This window comes from Lycium ferocissimum, chromosome 4 (assembly GCF_029784015.1).
Source record: "Lycium ferocissimum isolate CSIRO_LF1 chromosome 4, AGI_CSIRO_Lferr_CH_V1, whole genome shotgun sequence".
NCBI classification, from domain to species: Eukaryota; Viridiplantae; Streptophyta; class Magnoliopsida; order Solanales; family Solanaceae; genus Lycium; species Lycium ferocissimum.
Window position 1 is genome coordinate 43,989,077 of NC_081345.1, and position 16,748 is coordinate 44,005,824.

At 35.6% G+C, this 16,748-nt stretch overlaps 2 protein-coding genes and 1 non-coding gene across 3 annotated transcripts; 1 reads left to right on the plus strand and 2 right to left on the minus strand.

The window, feature by feature from the left end:
* Positions 1–569: 569 nt before the first annotated feature.
* On the minus strand, positions 570–4,066 carry LOC132053183 (dehydrodolichyl diphosphate synthase CPT3). Its single transcript, XM_059445092.1, has 3 exons — positions 4,010–4,066; positions 3,828–3,886; positions 570–1,797 (listed from the first exon to the last, which is right to left on the minus strand). Exon 3 carries the CDS (start codon positions 1,753–1,755, stop codon positions 883–885), a length of 873 nt encoding a protein of 290 aa, XP_059301075.1. The 5' UTR covers positions 1,756–1,797; positions 3,828–3,886; positions 4,010–4,066; the 3' UTR covers positions 570–882.
* Positions 4,067–6,945: 2,879 nt separating this feature from the next.
* On the minus strand, positions 6,946–13,179 carry LOC132053186 (protein HOMOLOG OF MAMMALIAN LYST-INTERACTING PROTEIN 5-like). Its single transcript, XM_059445094.1, has 6 exons — positions 12,992–13,179; positions 10,763–10,863; positions 9,935–10,044; positions 9,161–9,236; positions 8,743–8,883; positions 6,946–8,060 (listed from the first exon to the last, which is right to left on the minus strand). Exons 1-6 carry the CDS (start codon positions 13,083–13,085, stop codon positions 7,359–7,361), a joined length of 1,224 nt encoding a protein of 407 aa, XP_059301077.1. The 5' UTR covers positions 13,086–13,179; the 3' UTR covers positions 6,946–7,358.
* Positions 13,180–14,708: 1,529 nt separating this feature from the next.
* Positions 14,709–14,779, plus strand: TRNAG-GCC (transfer RNA glycine (anticodon GCC)). Its single transcript has one exon. It is a non-coding gene; the product is annotated as a tRNA-Gly (tRNA).
* The last annotated feature ends 1,969 nt before the right edge of the window (positions 14,780–16,748 follow it).

Below are 16,748 nucleotides of genomic sequence, written 5' to 3' on the forward strand. Positions count from 1 at the left end.
CTTCTTTTTTTTCTCTATATTAACCTTTATTTACTTACAAAAGATTGTTAACATTTTACTCACCTTTTCCTCTTAACTCTTTCTTTTTGAAAAAGGAATATATTCTTCAACATCAAAAGCATAAAAAGGCTGTTTCCTTGGAAACCACTTTTCTTGTTCTTAGCAATTTCTGCATCAAAAGAGAGCATTGGAGTAGTTAGAGGAGATGTAGTGTGGCTTCATAAGTCCACCTCAGCTGCTGTTTATTGGCTTTGTTAAATGACACAATGCTGAAGGCCCAACTGCTGATTTCTTCTGCTATGAGGCAAACTGGGAATCTGCATAAATACAGAGGAAGCACAGAAAAGTTGACCACACTTACCAGAAACCAGTGGTCTGAATTGGGAAAGCTTAAATTGTCCACTTCTTTCCTTGCAAGGTAGAAGTAGTAAAAAGCTACTTAGTTGAAGTTGAACCAGAACCAAGAGTAGCTTAAGAACTCAAAAGGGATTTGTTGGACTAAAGGGTTGGATATTGTTATCAGGTTATTTCAAAATTACAAATGCTCCATAAGAATCCAAACCAAAAAGTGGGTAAAACAATTGATTCATGATAATAAACTTCTCATTGATACAACAATTTGCAAGCCTAGACCTCACTGCTCAAACTGCATCCACTGATTGCTATCAAGGTGTATCCCATATAGCCATCAGCCTTTCACCACACGTTTGATTTTTCTACCACCAACTGACAACTTACTAGATATCTAAAGGGAAAGAACACTAATGAGCAGTCGTAACCCAGGCTTAAATATTTGCTAGAGGAAAACTGCATTAAACAAATGGAGCTGCAACACAAAACCACAGCATGATTAAAAGTTGCTAAAGAGCTTTTACTTTTAATTCATGCCTGCTTCTTCTTCTCCTTCAAATACAAGTAGTTTCTCTGGAAGTCTAAAACTACCCAAATTAAATGCCTCAAACCTATCTCAGGCCATAGAGCAGTCGGAGAATAAATAAGACAATGTGCACTCTGCCACAAAAGAAAGTTGCTTAACCGATTTTCTCCAGAAGTCCGTATAATAATGTCTGGATCAGGAACAACTGCCATGTACATATGTCTGTCAATATCTGTCACACCAATACGATGCTCATTTTTGTACTTCCCATTTTCTTCGACTCTGATTAAATTGCCTACAGCATTATCTGCATCTGGTTTTCTAATTTCATCCCATTTTTCTTCACAAGATTCTTGAACAGCATGCACAATCTCGTCTGTTGAAGTGTAGGCAACACAAACAGATAATACAGCTTTTGAATTACCTGCTGTTTTTACCATAGCCCTCTCAGCTGCTGATCTGACAGGGTCACTCAGAAGTTTTAGGTTTCCTTGAAAGTATATCCTAATCCCGAGGCGGTTTACAATGCTCTCCTCTTTAATTAATTCATCAATCTTTTCCTGCATCAGTTTCATTAGGGATTCAACTTCTTCAGGCCTTCGTTTGAAGTTTTCAATGCTGAAGGCATAAACAGTTACGTATTTTACACCAAGCTCGTAAGAATATTTTAGCATGTTCATAAGAGCGGAAAATCCAGCTCTATGTCCATCGCCATCTGGCAAGTTCTCTTTCTTAGAATATCTACGGTTTCCATCCATGATGAAAGCAATATGACTAGGAACAGGACCCACAGAAAGCACAGAAAATATACATTGGCGAAGAAAGCTGCTAATATTTTCAAATAGACGGCCCACTTGTTTAACGTTCACACCTTCCATATCAATCCTCGAACTAGTGCTAGATCATGCACCAAGATCAACCTAATCAAACATTAGAAAATTTAGTCTCAATTAACAGCCCATATAGCATGAGAGCAGAACGTAATCAATTTTTTTCCTATTGGTAAAAAAACAACCAATGCAGAACAAGAGCAAACATCTGGAGGTAAGTTGACATCACAATAACTACTAAATAAACTTAGCATAATGAGCTACTTCCCATCATGCACTAGACTCCAAGTTTTGTAAAAATATGTGAGCAAGCTAGAAGCTTCAGTAGTGCCAGCATCAGAAAGCACATTACAATCTATCTAGAGTAATTATTATTGTTTTCTTTTCCTTTCCTTTTTTTTTTTTTTTTTGTGCTGTGGTAGGTGAGATCCAAGGGGATACCCGCTTAAGCAAAAAAAGAGTCCAAAGACAAAAAGGGCGTTTCAAAAATCATATACAACAGGAAACTGCACAGGAATACAAGCAAAAAAATAGTACTAGATTTATGTTAAAGTTCATGAACCTAAGTTTCCTTCTGCATTTCCTAACACTTAAACCAGCAATGAAATTTAAAACATTAAGGAAGATAAAACTAATGATTTGGATAAAGTATAGTTTGATTAGAAAAACATAGAAGGATCAAACACCATCCATCATTTAGCATTTGGTCAAATATGAGTAGGATCTAGCATATATTGGATAATCCAGTAATCCCACATTAAAAATAGAAAGAAAGATTAGCTAAGAACCATCAATGTATCTGCAACAATTCATTAATAGACGACGGTTATTTGACCAAGAGAGCATGTAACAATTCATTAATAGACGACGGTTATTTGACCACGAGAGCATGTATGATTCGTGAGGACTAAAGAAGACATCAATTCGTGAGGACTAAAGAAGACATCTGAATAAATCTGAGATAGGTTCTGGAAAATGAATTAAGACATCTGAAAACTTTATGCTTATCAGCTATTTTATCAACCCCCCACTCCAAACCCCAAGTCTATCTCCTCATTTTCACACTTCTATGCACTTCATCCTCCTCCCACCCACCCCCGATCCTCCAAATCATCATTAAAGGTGGCAAAATTAGCCCCTGAAATCATAACCCGCCCAACCGCTCTAAGTTTGGGCCGGTTATTGACCCACCCATTTATTCGCTCAGCCCATTTCAGCCCAACCCGTTTCAACCAATCAAAATTTGGGCTGATATTTAGCCCAAATTGATCCATGAGAAATCTTATCAAAATATTTCCAAAAATACTTTTTTTTATATTTGATATGTTATATATAAGTAGCGTGGTTACATATTTCATTTCTCCATTATACCCCACCCTCCACCACCCCAGCCCCACCCTACTACTCACCCCCATCCCATCCCCAACTACCCCACCCCTCTGCCACCCCACCCCAACCACCATCCACGAGCCCCACCCACTACCCCTCACCACCACCCACACCCCACAACTACTCACCCCCACCCTACCACCCACTACCCCCACTCTCATCCCACAACCACCCACCTCACACCACCCACCCCTCCACCACCCCCACCCACTACCCCTCACCACCACGCAACCCCCCCAACCACTCACCCCCACCCTCATCCCACAACCACCCACCTCACACCACCCACCCCTCCACAACCCCCACCACCCACCAAATGACCACGCCCACCCATCACCTACTTATTTTTTAAAGTTCCTATTTTATCCTTTACCTGAGTTTTATTGATATATATAAACTAATTTCTAATTAAGAGTTAAGGGTATTTTAGTAAACTTATGTAAACTATTATACAGTACCATAAAGTCAAACCAAACAATTCAAACGTTATTAAACCACAACAAATAATAAAGTCTATCCAAGCATTATGTTCATTAATACAGTACAATACAATACAACACCATATTATACTATATCATACTATACATTAATGAACCACGGGAAACAACCATCCAAACAGAGGGAGTAAAGCATATTTATACATATCCGAAATAAAAAAACAGACAAAAAAAAAAGTAAATGCGAAGCTTAAGCACACCACAGAGAATCAATTAGAGATAGAGATTTGAAACCTTGAGTGATATTTTTCACTTTGATTTCATTTGTTTTGCAGAGTCGTCTCCATTTTGCTCTCCCTTTTACAGAGAAATTTTGTTCGTTGCAACGAGATTGAAGAGCTCTCGTAGCAATGGCAGTGACAAATGGAGATCCTCTTTCGATCTTATCAGAATTCAGAGAAAATGCTGATTTTGACTTTGATGGGAGTGAGCGGCGATTTGGCGGAAAAGAGATGAGAGCTTTTAACCGAAAGCACCCTTCAAGCCTTATATATTTTTTCCCAAAAAAAAAAAAAAAAAAAAAACAAAACAAAGACTCTTTGACCAACTATTCCCACCGTCCATTTTAAGTGTCTTGGGCGTTTGACCATAGATTCCCAAAAAAGTTTTGAAAATTTTGATTTGGGCGAAGTTTTTCAAGGTTTTTTGATACATGAGAATCCGCAGTAATTTATCTTCATGCAGTACACAGGTGTAAATTCAGCCTACATAATAAAACACAAACCACAAAGAGAGATAACCCGAACTAAGGCAGTTCGCGCAACGAGCTCACCGTAAGTGCAAATCCCTAGCTATCGTAGGAGGGGGTTTCGAACCTGAGATCACCATTATGAAAGCCCATCAAGTTTTGAAAAGAGTAAAAATGCCCCTCTATTTTGGTAAAAGAGCTAAAAATATCTTCCGTTATAAATTTAGGTCAAAAATACCCCTCCCGTCATTAAAGTTATCAAATATACTCCTGTCTTAAAGGAATTTTTCAAAATAACTCGATTTTATTTTTAAACCCGACCTAACTGCATTAAAAACTCATATGCAACCAACTTTTTCCCGAGTCTTACATCTGGAGCCATTAGGCACATAAGCGGGTAATCCATATGGGTTTTTTATTTAGTTGGGTCAAGTTTAAAATTGAAATCGGGTTATTTTGGAAAATTCCATTAAGACATGATATATTTGAAAATTTTAATGACGGGAGGGGCATTTTTAACTCAAATTTGTAACGGAGTATATTTTTTGTCCTTTTCCCAAAGCAGGTAGGGTGTTTTTGACCCTTTCCCCTTTTAAAAATGTGTTGTCATAGTTTTTCAAAACATATTTCACTTTTTGTTTTGAAAAACATGAAACATTAATTATACTCATAAGTTCTAAAAACTATCAAGAATACCCAACCATGCAAAATATAGTTATTTGTTAATCCCAAATTATGCAAAATATGATATTTTAATAATAACTACTAATAACACATTTACTAGTTAATACAATACAAAGATCCATTTTTATCTTTGGAACAGATTTCTACAGTTGGCATAGCAATTTTCCCTAGAATTTCTTTTTTTACTGTTTGAGCACAGCTTAGCTCGTTCACTTTATAGAAGAAACTGCTTTAAATATTGTAGAAACATGGTGGATATGGCTTTAATAGAGGGAACATGGTAGATAGAATGAGTTGGCTCATAAATAGATGGAGCTTTTTTATACAATACAAAAGTTTGGGGTAGTTTTTAAGAGTTTTGAAAAGGCCAAAATGTAGATCTTGGCTCAAAAACAGCTTTGAGCCATAATTTGAAATGAAGATTTATTTTCAAAATCTATCAAAATTTTATGGCCAAAAAAAGAAAATGTATGGCCAAACGGAAGCTTAGTTTGATTGGGCACAAAGTTTAAGGAATAAAAGACAACTTTTGAATCTTGTGATCCTAAATTAAATATGAAACTTTTGAATCATGTGATCCTAAATTAAACATGTATATAATGTACTAAAATGTCCTTTGAATCTTGTGATTTTAAACTTGTCACGTAGGATGTTTGAATTATGAATTTACTAAATATAAAAAGAGACACTCTCTTTTTGAGATAAACCAAGAAAGAAAATAAGACACTTAAATTGAGACGGATGGTGTATAACATATTTTATGGGCCGAGCTAAAAGCTAGCAACGGTTTCTTACATGTCATAATCATAGACTTAGGTGTAGTTAGGTTGGGCAAGGTTAGAATTCCTTCGGTAAAAAATTACACTAGTTATATAAAAAATTAAAATTATATTTTATGTGCATATAGTAGATGTTGAACCTCATTGATTTTTTTGTGTACTTATTTCTTTTTATTTTTGAATCCCTTAGTAAATATTCTGGCACCGCTATTTTTTTATATTTTTGAACCCTTAATAAAAGTTCTCGTCAAGGAATTATAGAATGAAGATTTTTACTAAATATTGGGGGTTTCGATTAAATAATTAAAATATACGCAAAAAAAGCTAACCCACAGTGATAAATATATTGTCGGAAAGAAGAAAAATTATGGAGAAAGAACTAGCATTTTGATTGGCTTTTATTCTTGCGCTTGTGAAGTGGAGGCTAGAGTTACATATAGATATTTTTCAAAAAGGGACAAATACAAAAGTGGCATAACAAATGACAACAGCAATAATATATCCAGCAGTGAAATCTCACAATATGCAGTCTTGGGAGGATAAAATGTACACAGATTTTACTCCTATCTTAAAGAGTAGGAAAGCTGTTTCCGAAATCCCACAATGTGAGGTCTGAAGAGGGTTAAGTGCATGCAAACCTTGTCCTACCTTGGCATGACAAATGGCAATGTTCCGATTAACCTTATTATAAGTCTGTCCCTTTTTTAAATAATCGAGAAATTCAATTGTCACCATCTTCAAAATTCGGTCGATAATCGAGAATTTGTTTCTTTATCTCTATTCACTTAAATACCAGGCTCGTACTCCCATTTGTCACTGAACTAAAACTTTGGGGGCAAAAGTTCTTCCATCAAGGAGAAAGAATACTTCTTGGTCATCAAATTAACACTAATGTCCACTCAAGACCTGAAGTTTATCACCCCTTAAAATGCTGTTAACTCCGTTTTCAGCCATGAGAAAACACATCAAGTGGAAAATGAATTTAAAATGCCTCTAAAACACAACTCACAATCAAGGAATGCATCACCGCACAAGCCATGCATGCAAAGAGGAGTAAAGAGGGAGATTTTCGAGTCGTCATCCCATATGACAGGAAAAAATTTCAGCAATCAACTTGTAGAGAAATGTGGACTGGAACTATAGATAATTCTACATTTTGGAAGTTGTCAATTGTCAATGCGAAAATCACCTGTGAACTGATATCTTAATGATCTATTTTCCACACTCCAAATAGGAAACATTGCTGCAAATTTACAACAGGTGAAGGGCCAATATCCACAATCTCAAAGCAAGGTGGGCCTTCTGGTTCGGGCTCATGTATGAGAGACAAGATACAAAGGGAAAGAATTTTGTATTTCTGCACAATAAAACTTATGAACAATGTCCAGCAAGAAGTTTGGGCACTTGCAAGATGATTTTTGGTTGTGTGTGTGTGGAGTGGCGGGGGGGGGGGGGGAGGGAACGGGGACCGCATCTATGAACAACATTCAGTTACAACAAGAATGGTAACAACAGTTAATCAAGCCATCTTCACAAACAAAACCATAAAAGTGAACAAACCCAAAAGAGAAGCACATAGCTCAAACAATCCAGTTGTGGTAGGATGCACGCACTTCATTGACCAGCTGAGGGGTTTGTCAACAATTCAAGTGATTTCTTGAGGTAATCTACAGCAATAGAAACATCATCAAATGCCAGAGCCCCGACAGCAAACCTTGCGGCCTTGTGTGCTTCAGCAATTTTCTCCGGTGGAGGTTGGTAATTGCTGTCGTATTGATACGTTTTCGGAGGAGGCACTGCAGCGTCCGCAGCACTCCCATTTCTATCACTCAATTGACTGTTTGATGGATGATTAGCTGATGGTGGCAACGTGGAATAGGAAGTATCAGACCCTTGATAGTAAGAAGGGTTATGTGATGGTGCAGCAGGTAGGCTACTCTCTGTAAAGCTAGGGTACGACTGGAAATTGGGATATGAAGAGGGAATGTCTTGAGAAGGGTAGTGGTTTGGCAAGTGTGATGGGGGTTCTTGTGGGTAAGGTTGATGCTGATGGAACTGAGAGTAAGAAGAGTTTTCGTGTCTGCTAGCTGATGGAGGTTGCGGAAAATTATGAGAAGAATGATCTTCATTAGAAGGATAATCATTAGTAGAATATGGAGGAGGAAATGGAGGGAAGTGTGAAGGAGGTGGTGGTGGGATGGGTGCTGAATGCGACTGTCTATTTGCAGTATACTGTACATTGTCGTGTAATTGAGAGGAAGAATCTGATTCTGGTGCAGGTTTGATGGCTGGATCAGCTCCACTGAGTTCAATATCCTGCATAAATGCTATATTCAGATTTGCCATGATAGACAGCAACTATTAAATAAGAAATGAACTAAGTATAAGCGTTTCTAGCACTATCTTGGCCTGCATGTAAGAGTTTAGCTCCTGATCTATTGAAACACAGCCAAATATCATTTTATGCATCATAAAAGGAAAATTTTCACATATTAATTTGCCTTAAATAGCCAGCAGGGAAAAAGAACAAACCAAACATAGTTTCTAAATTCTTAACAAACAAACTTAAGACTGATCCATTTTAGTAACATTTATCTAGAAGCATGTCCATCTCATAAATGGGAAGTTGCGCAGAGCTAGTGGATGATCATGCTGATCCACCTCCCATAATTTTAAGTGAAGGAAATATGCTTAATCAACTAAATATAAATTGTGGACCGCTCGTGAGTTTACATATTTAAGTGACTGTGAGAATTTAATTTTCACTTGACCAAAAGTTGCCAAAAACTGAAAGCGGATCCTACTTTTAAACTTTTTTTTCCAAGAAAGATAAAAAATTCGATGAAAATGAAACATGACATCCTAAAAAGTGAGATGATAGAGATACCAAGGGGATTAACCAGAATTCTTAAGTTAGTGGCATGAACACAAGAAATTTTGGGTCCTTAAGGATACGGGATCTATCAATAGTGTAAATTATGCTGAGCATGAACCATACATATTCACCACTTTGTGCAGTGGAGAACTCTGAAATATCACTTTCACCACCAGGAGGGCCTGGAACAGGCTTCCGACCTTCTTTTATAGCTTTCCTTATGTCTGCTGCCTTCCAAGCTGCATACTTCTGTTTCTGCTCAAGCTGGGGATGAATAAAGAAGTCAACAAACAGGGGAAACAGATGGACAAAAGAAAAGAGGATAAACAGAGGCTACATGGACACAAAGACATGCTTTTTCAAACTTACAAGATCCCCAAGGATGCTAGAAAAAACTGTAATTGCATTGTAAGACCCCCCCCCCGTCCCCACCATTCCCACCACCCCCCCCCCCCAAAAAAAAAAAAAAAAAAAAACAGGGAAGGAAGACAGCCAAGTGAAAAAGAATCCTCGTTATTGCCATGGTATGATAGAAACTCACATCAGGCTGGAGTTCACCGAACTGATTAAGGATCTCAAAAAAGATACTTGCAGCATAAAACGTCTTTGCAGTATTCCTGTAAAACACAGACAGTTAATGTGAAGAAATTCCTAATCAACAGCAGAGAGAAGAGCTCTGATAACAGGTCAATATTCAAAGCATGCAAGTGATGGATCAATGTTTTTACAACTAGTATGACCTATATTCAATATGTTGTACAGAACAAATGAATATAAATAAAATCAGAAGATAGCCACGGATAATATTAACTACTACTCCCTCCGTTTCAATTTGTTTGTCTTACTTTCCTTTTTAGTCCGTTTCAAAAAGAATGTCTCTTTCCTTTTTTGGAACACTTTAATTCCACTTTCCACATGGCATGTTTAAGACCACAAGATTAAAGGGCATTTTGGTACATTTTACATATCTTTAGTTTAACACCACAAAAGCTAAAGTCTTCTTTACTTTCTTAAACTCCGTAACAAGTCAAAACCACACAAACAAATTGAAACAGAGGGAGTAATAAAGAGGGAGGGTGGTGGAGTCCCAGAATTCCAGCAAATAAATTTGGGTTATCTAAGAGTAAAATTGCTAATTTATTAATATAGAGGCCACAAAAGAGTTAAAACTAAGCATTTAAATGTATACATTACGCGGCTCGAGGATAAACCAGATAGAGCAGGCGGAGTGATATCTTTACAAAAGACAAGCATATGACCATTGATTTCGATTAAGAAAAGTGCATTCACATGGTGTAGTTTAAGTGACTCTTACAAGTCTGCTCGTCCAGCTCGATCTTGTTTGTCTGCCTTTGCAAAAACATTCAAGGCAAATCCCTCCAAATGCAAATGATCATCAGGCCCCAACTTCACTGACGCCTTATCCTATAGAAATAAAGAAAAAACGATTAATGAAAACCAAAAAAAACGCATATAACATTAACACGTAGGTAAATCCTTAGCTACGAGCTCATCATAACCATTACGCAAGATTTTTGATAAGTATAACCATTACGGGAGATCTACTTTAATTTAGCATGATCAATAGATTGGTCACTCTAAAAAAAGAACATTTGACCGATCCCGACCTTGAGCCGGAACATGTCAAAAACATAATAGGTAATTTTGTGTAGACATCAAAATTCTCTATTACATCACAATAAAAATATCCTACCTAAACGTTTTCTGGTGTCTACTACCTGAGAAACAGATTGGTTATCATATGGCAATCAATGATAATATCACCATGTTTAAGTTAAAACAAGAAATATGAATGGCTATGCATGTCAAATTGTCAATATTCCTCAATTTCTACTACTTGCAAAAATGACTAGATATTCTGCAAACTGTCATAGTATTCTTTCTCAATGTTTATTTTACAGCTCGCGCACCAAAAGTTTCTAATCATTTAATCTTGCACCCAAGTGATATCCCCAAAAAAATCAATCAACTACTACTCAATCCAGAACTAGTTGGGATGAATTCTTTATATCCATCCTGCCTTATTCAAACCTATTTCATTCCAATAACTGGTAACTAGTTTGTTTATTATGGCCCCAAAAAAATGCAAACAAAAAATGAAAACAAGAAAAGAAGAAAAAACCTTTTCAAGTTGTTTCATAAGGGACACAAGGAGGGCATTAGTGGTCTTTGTACGATCACTTTGAGGAATCTTCAACCCTCGTTCCATCGCGTACAATCGACCTGCACAATATTTGCATAGTTAGCATACAGCTTTGAACTAATCAATCGCAAACTAATTGGCTCCACTACAGATTCTCTGTAATTCTTATTTTTTATAACCGTCTCGACCAGCTTGTCAGCACCTCAACAACTCCACCTAGTACCTGCTATAATTTCTCTATAATCACTCATCTAACAAACATATGCATAGATAGTCCTTTAACATATAGCTTTGAACCAATCATATAACAAACATATGCATAGATAGTCCTTTAACATACAGCTTTGAACCAATCAATCACAAAGTAGTTGGCTCAACTATATAAATTTTAGTTGGCTCAACTATATAAATTTTCTGCAATTATTCTTTTCTATAACCATCTCGACCTGCTTGCCAGCACCTCAACAATTACCCCTTGTACCTGCTATAATTTCTCTATTATCACTCAAATTACGTACATATGCATAGATAGTCCTTAGCATACAACTTTGAACCAATCAATCAATTACAAACTAGTTGTCTCAACTATATAAATTCTCCGTAATTATTTCTTTTTATAACCGTCACAACCAACTTGCCAACACCTCAACTATTCCACATAGTACCAGCTACTCATATAACATATATACACATGCATATATAGTCCTTAGCATACATCTCTGAACCAATCAATCAATCACAAACTAGTTTGCTCAACTAAATAAATTCCCTGTAATTTTCTTTTTATAACCGTTTCGGCCAGTTTGCCAGTACCTTAACTATTCCACCTAGTACCTGCTATAACTTTTCTCTATTCAATCGCATACAATCGACCTGCGCGAATTTCAGTAGATAGCCCTTATATAATCAATCAATCAATCACAAACTAGTTGGCTCAACTATATAAATTCTCTGTAATATTATTATTTTTTAATAACCGTCTCGGCCAGCTTGCCAGCAACTCAACTATTCCACCTACTACCTGCTATAACTTTTCTCTATCAATCACATACAATTGAACTGTACAGTATTTAAGTAGATAGTCCTTATATAATCGATAAACCAATCAATCAATCACAAACTTGCACAATATATGAGTAGATAGTCCTTATATAATCACTAAATCAGTCAATCAATCAAAAACTTGTTAACTCAACTATACAAATTCTCTGTAATTTTTTTTTTTTAATAACGTGTCGGCCAGCTTGCCAGTACCTCAACTATTCCACCTAGTACCTGCTATAACTTTTCTCTATCAATCACATACAATTGAACTGCACAATATTTAAGTAGATAGTCCTTATATAATCAATAAACCAATCAATCAATCACAAACTTGCACAATATATGAGTAGATAGTCCTTATATAATCACTAAATCAGTTATAACCAATAAATCAGTCAATCAATCAAAAACTTGTTGACTCAATACACAAATTCTCTGTAATTTTTTTTTTTTTTTATAATCTGTTGCCAGTCAACTATTCCACCTAGTACCTGCTATAACTTTTCTCTATCAATCACATACAATTGAACTGCACAATATTTAAGTACATAGTCCTTATATAATCAATCAATCACAAACTAGTAGGCTCAAGTATATAAATTATCTGCAGTTATTCCTTTGTTTATAACCATCCGGCCAGCACCTCAACTATTTTATTTTTGGTACATTGCACCTCAACTATTCCACCTAGTATCGCCGTAACTTCTCTATATTAATGGCATACAATCGACCTGCACAATACTTGAGTAGACAGTCCGTATTTTATTTTTTATTTTTTAATTTCTTTTGATAACCGTGGTGTCCGGGCCAGGTTGCATGCACCTCGACTAATTCCAGGTAACTCTGTCCACCAAGGCTAGGATAGATGTTTTTATAGTCCTTATATAATGACACTTAAATAATAAATCAAACAATCAATCACAAACTAATTGGCTCAACTATATAAATCCTAAATAATTATTTTTTAATAACCCTCTTAGCCAGTTTGCTCGAACCTTAACTATTCCACCTAGTACCTGCTATAATTTCTCTATAATCATTCTGCTAAATCTTGGGCACACACACTCATAATAATTAAATATTACGTAAGAGAGAACACATAATTCCCAATTTACGAAACTAGGGTTTAAAGATGTTAAAATTGAGGCAAAAAAAAAGACGTACAGTAATAGGCAACAAGGGGTTCGTGTTTCTGCAACTCATCAGCACGTTGAAGATAAGGTAATAATAGCTTTGCTGGTTCGTTTTCGTTAGACATCGTTACAAATTCAGCTCCAAATTGCACAGATTTTGTTCGATATTTTGGGAAAATCAGAGTTTTGGTTTGAAAGAGATTTATTTATTTTGACTTCTCCGTGAGGTTGATCATGTTTTTTAACTTAAACGACGTCGGTTTGCGTTTTTTGATTTGTATTTGACTTCTAATGCGTACCGTAAAAATTTACGAAATCAACTGTAATTATTAAAAGGGCAATCTTTTATTTTTATTGTTTTAAAAAAAAAATTGTTTTATTACATAGGAATAGGCGAAGGGGAAATAGGAAGGTGATTATAACGTGGGAATTTAAATCTTCACTAATAAGGGTAATTATTTATAACTATTACATCCGTTACAATTTATGTGACACCATTAACTACTACAGAAGGGATAGATTTTTTAAATTGTGGTCTAAAACAATTATTAGCTATTTGCATTGTTATAAATTGCTCCTTCCATCTAAATTTAAATGTTTTATTTTGACTGGACACGAAATTTAAGAAATAAAAAGAGATTTTTAAATTTTGTGTTCTTAAATTAAAGATGTGTGTTATGTGTGTAATGTATTAAAATATCTATTGAACCTTGTCGTTTTAAAATTGCCACATAAGGTGTTTGAATTGTCAAGTTACTAAGTACGTAAAATAGACTTTTTTCGAAACAGACCAAAAAAGAAAGTAACATACTTATATTAAATTAAGACGGAGATTTTTTTGATATTTCGCAAAAATCGGAGTTTTGGTTGAAAACAATTTAGCTCAAATTTTGACTTCTCCGTGAGGTTGACGATGTTCTCTCGTTACGACATTGGTTTGCGTTTTTTTGCTTTGCCTTTTGACTTCTAATGCGCGCCGTAAAAATTTATGAAATCAATTGTAGTAAGTACTTATTAAAAGGGCAATTTTTTTAACTACATGGTATTTGGTCATGATAAACTCAGCCAAAATAAGAGACTCGTAAATAATAATGATCAAAAACCTATCTTATCCAAGTTCATCACTTGCGCTTTGGGCATTCATCAGTAGCATCATAAGAAAGACTCCTAATTTACATGTACCTTGATTATTTTATAATATACAGAACTTGCTATCTCCAATCAATACAATATCGATTAAGTCTGTCTATCAAGATTTTAGAAGATGAAAATAAATATCTTTTATCTTCGAATTAATTTTCAATTTTGCTTTTTTTAATTTGGTTAGTCACGGCCAAAGGCCAAAACATACAGTTGTTGGGCACTCAATTAGAATCTCCCACACAATACGTATCCTCTTTTCACTTCCTCGGCCCTAATCCCTTAAACGATAACAAAAGCCTAATTACTCCTGATCGATAAGTCTTGTTTCTTATGCAAAATATATATATATTGTTTGAGAGTAAGAATTCCTTGAAAAGTTTTTGTTATCTTGGTACGAAATGATCCAATCTTTTCCAACATCAGTGCAATATGTAGACTCTTTTAAAATTTTCTTAGAATACGCATGAGATAAACAAAACTTATTATCAAGATTCGAGTAGAATAAGGGGTACTTCAAAAGATAGATAGGCTTCTCGAACCTATGAGCTTTTTAATTAAGATTCCGTTACGTAGAGAAAAATAATCAGAAATACATGAAGCATCAAGCACCAGTGGTCTAGTGGTAGAATAGTACCCTGCCACGGTACAGACCCGGGTTCGATTCCCGGCTGGTGCATTTCTTTGGGATTTGCTGTGATGATAAATCTGCGCTAAATGCGGTGATTTGGGTCTCCGCACTTGTCCGATACACAGGACGAAGTGTTGCGCATCTGAGCTTCTCCCTTTTTTTTTTTTTTTTTTTTCCGAAAAGAACTTAATTTGGGATCTTTCTTTTTAAGGTTAGTCAATAAACTACAAGTGGTATATAAAAAGCCTATTTATATATGAGATAGTGTTTTCAGAATCCTCTGTTAATGTGCTTGTTTATTACAGTATAATTCAAAATTTTAGGCTACATTCGGACAATCTTGAGGTACACTTTTAAGTGTTTCGAAACAAAATGAACCTTTTAGAAACAATCAAGAAGGTATGTTTTGTTTAAAAAGTTCAAACTTTCTCTATGGCAAAGCGACTCATGAAAAATAGTTTTTCTACATAGATCGCTACTGAACTATATCTGAAAAGTTGAGTTTACACTCCAACTAATCGGGTAACCTATTACCATCTAAAAAGTGTATTAAATGCCTCCCTGATACACATATAACCAGTTGCATAAGGGGGAGGCGTTACATACTCGCGCCACGTCGGAAATCTTCTAAATTTTACTTATATATCCTTTTCCTTTTCTTTATTCATTTAATTTTTCTTTTGTTAATTATATTACACTAATTAATCCCTAATTAACCATTAAAATTCTTCAATAATTATATCTTCTTCATTACTAAACCACTCCACCACCCCATCTCACCGGAAACACCATATCCGCCGCCACCGCCACTACCACCAATATTTATCTTCTAAAAGTGTCATTTTGCTATTAGTTTCATAATTAATTATCATTTATTGTAACTTAATCTTTTTTCTTTTTCCATTTATCTTTTCAAAAAATCAGACGGGCCTCCAAAAATGGCAACATCCAAATCTAGGTGCCGGAAAACTCCATTAACGGTAGCAGGAAGGAAATGAAAAAAGCTCCAACAAGAACACAAACGTCCAAACACGAAGGAACGCCCATTTTTTGCTTGTTTGAAAATTGATGAAAAAATCAAAAAGCCTTTTGCTATTTCTTTTGTATATCACCGTGGAAGGTGATGGGGCTTTAGCACAAGTTGAAAAAAAAAAAAAAAAAAAAAAAAGGAGAATGGAAAAGGGAAAGAAGGAGAGAGAAAGAAGATGGAGGAGGCGTGAGGAGTGTGCGGATGAACGAGAAGGGAGATGAGCTCATCGAGGAGCTCTAAGAATGGCCGAAATGGGAAGGTCGTGAGATTGTGTGTGGAAAGTGGGGGGAATGAAGAAGAAAGGGAGGGGCGGGGTGGGGGTGGATTAAAAAAATATGAACTTTGCAATAAAAAATAAATGAATAAATTTTTATCAAAACGCGCCTTTTTTCAATTATTTTTATATTTTGTGCCACATCAGCTCTCGGGGAGGCATTTAATACACTTTTTAGATGGTTAAGGGGGTAATAAGTCACCCGATTAGTTGAAGTGTGAACTCGATTTTCAGGTATAGTTCAGGGGACAATCTATGTATTTTGCCCTTATAAAACACCCTCGACCATAAAAAGAGAACTTCAAACTTCAAAGTATTACTCCCGCTGTTTGAGTTTTCGACTAATTTTACGTTAGTTGTTAGCTTATCAAATTTTTCATCTTTGAATTTGGATCGGCAATGTAAGAAAATTCACACAAGTCAGATAATTTTGGGATCTCAACATCTTTAGCAAATTGGTGAAAAGAATCACTAGCCTAACTATAATAGTTCTTAAAAATAAAGAGATAAAAACTCGATAACGAATTTTAACTGGACCATTAATTGGGTCTCGTATAATGCACAAAAAAGTTGCGTTAAAGGTAGTTTGATAACTTTTTCTCTTTATGGAAGGATCTGACACGCACCCGATGACATTTTAGGAGAGTCCGAGTAACTGAAATCTGAGGTGGTGTTTGGGAATCGGTTGTTAGTTATTACAGTATTATTCAACT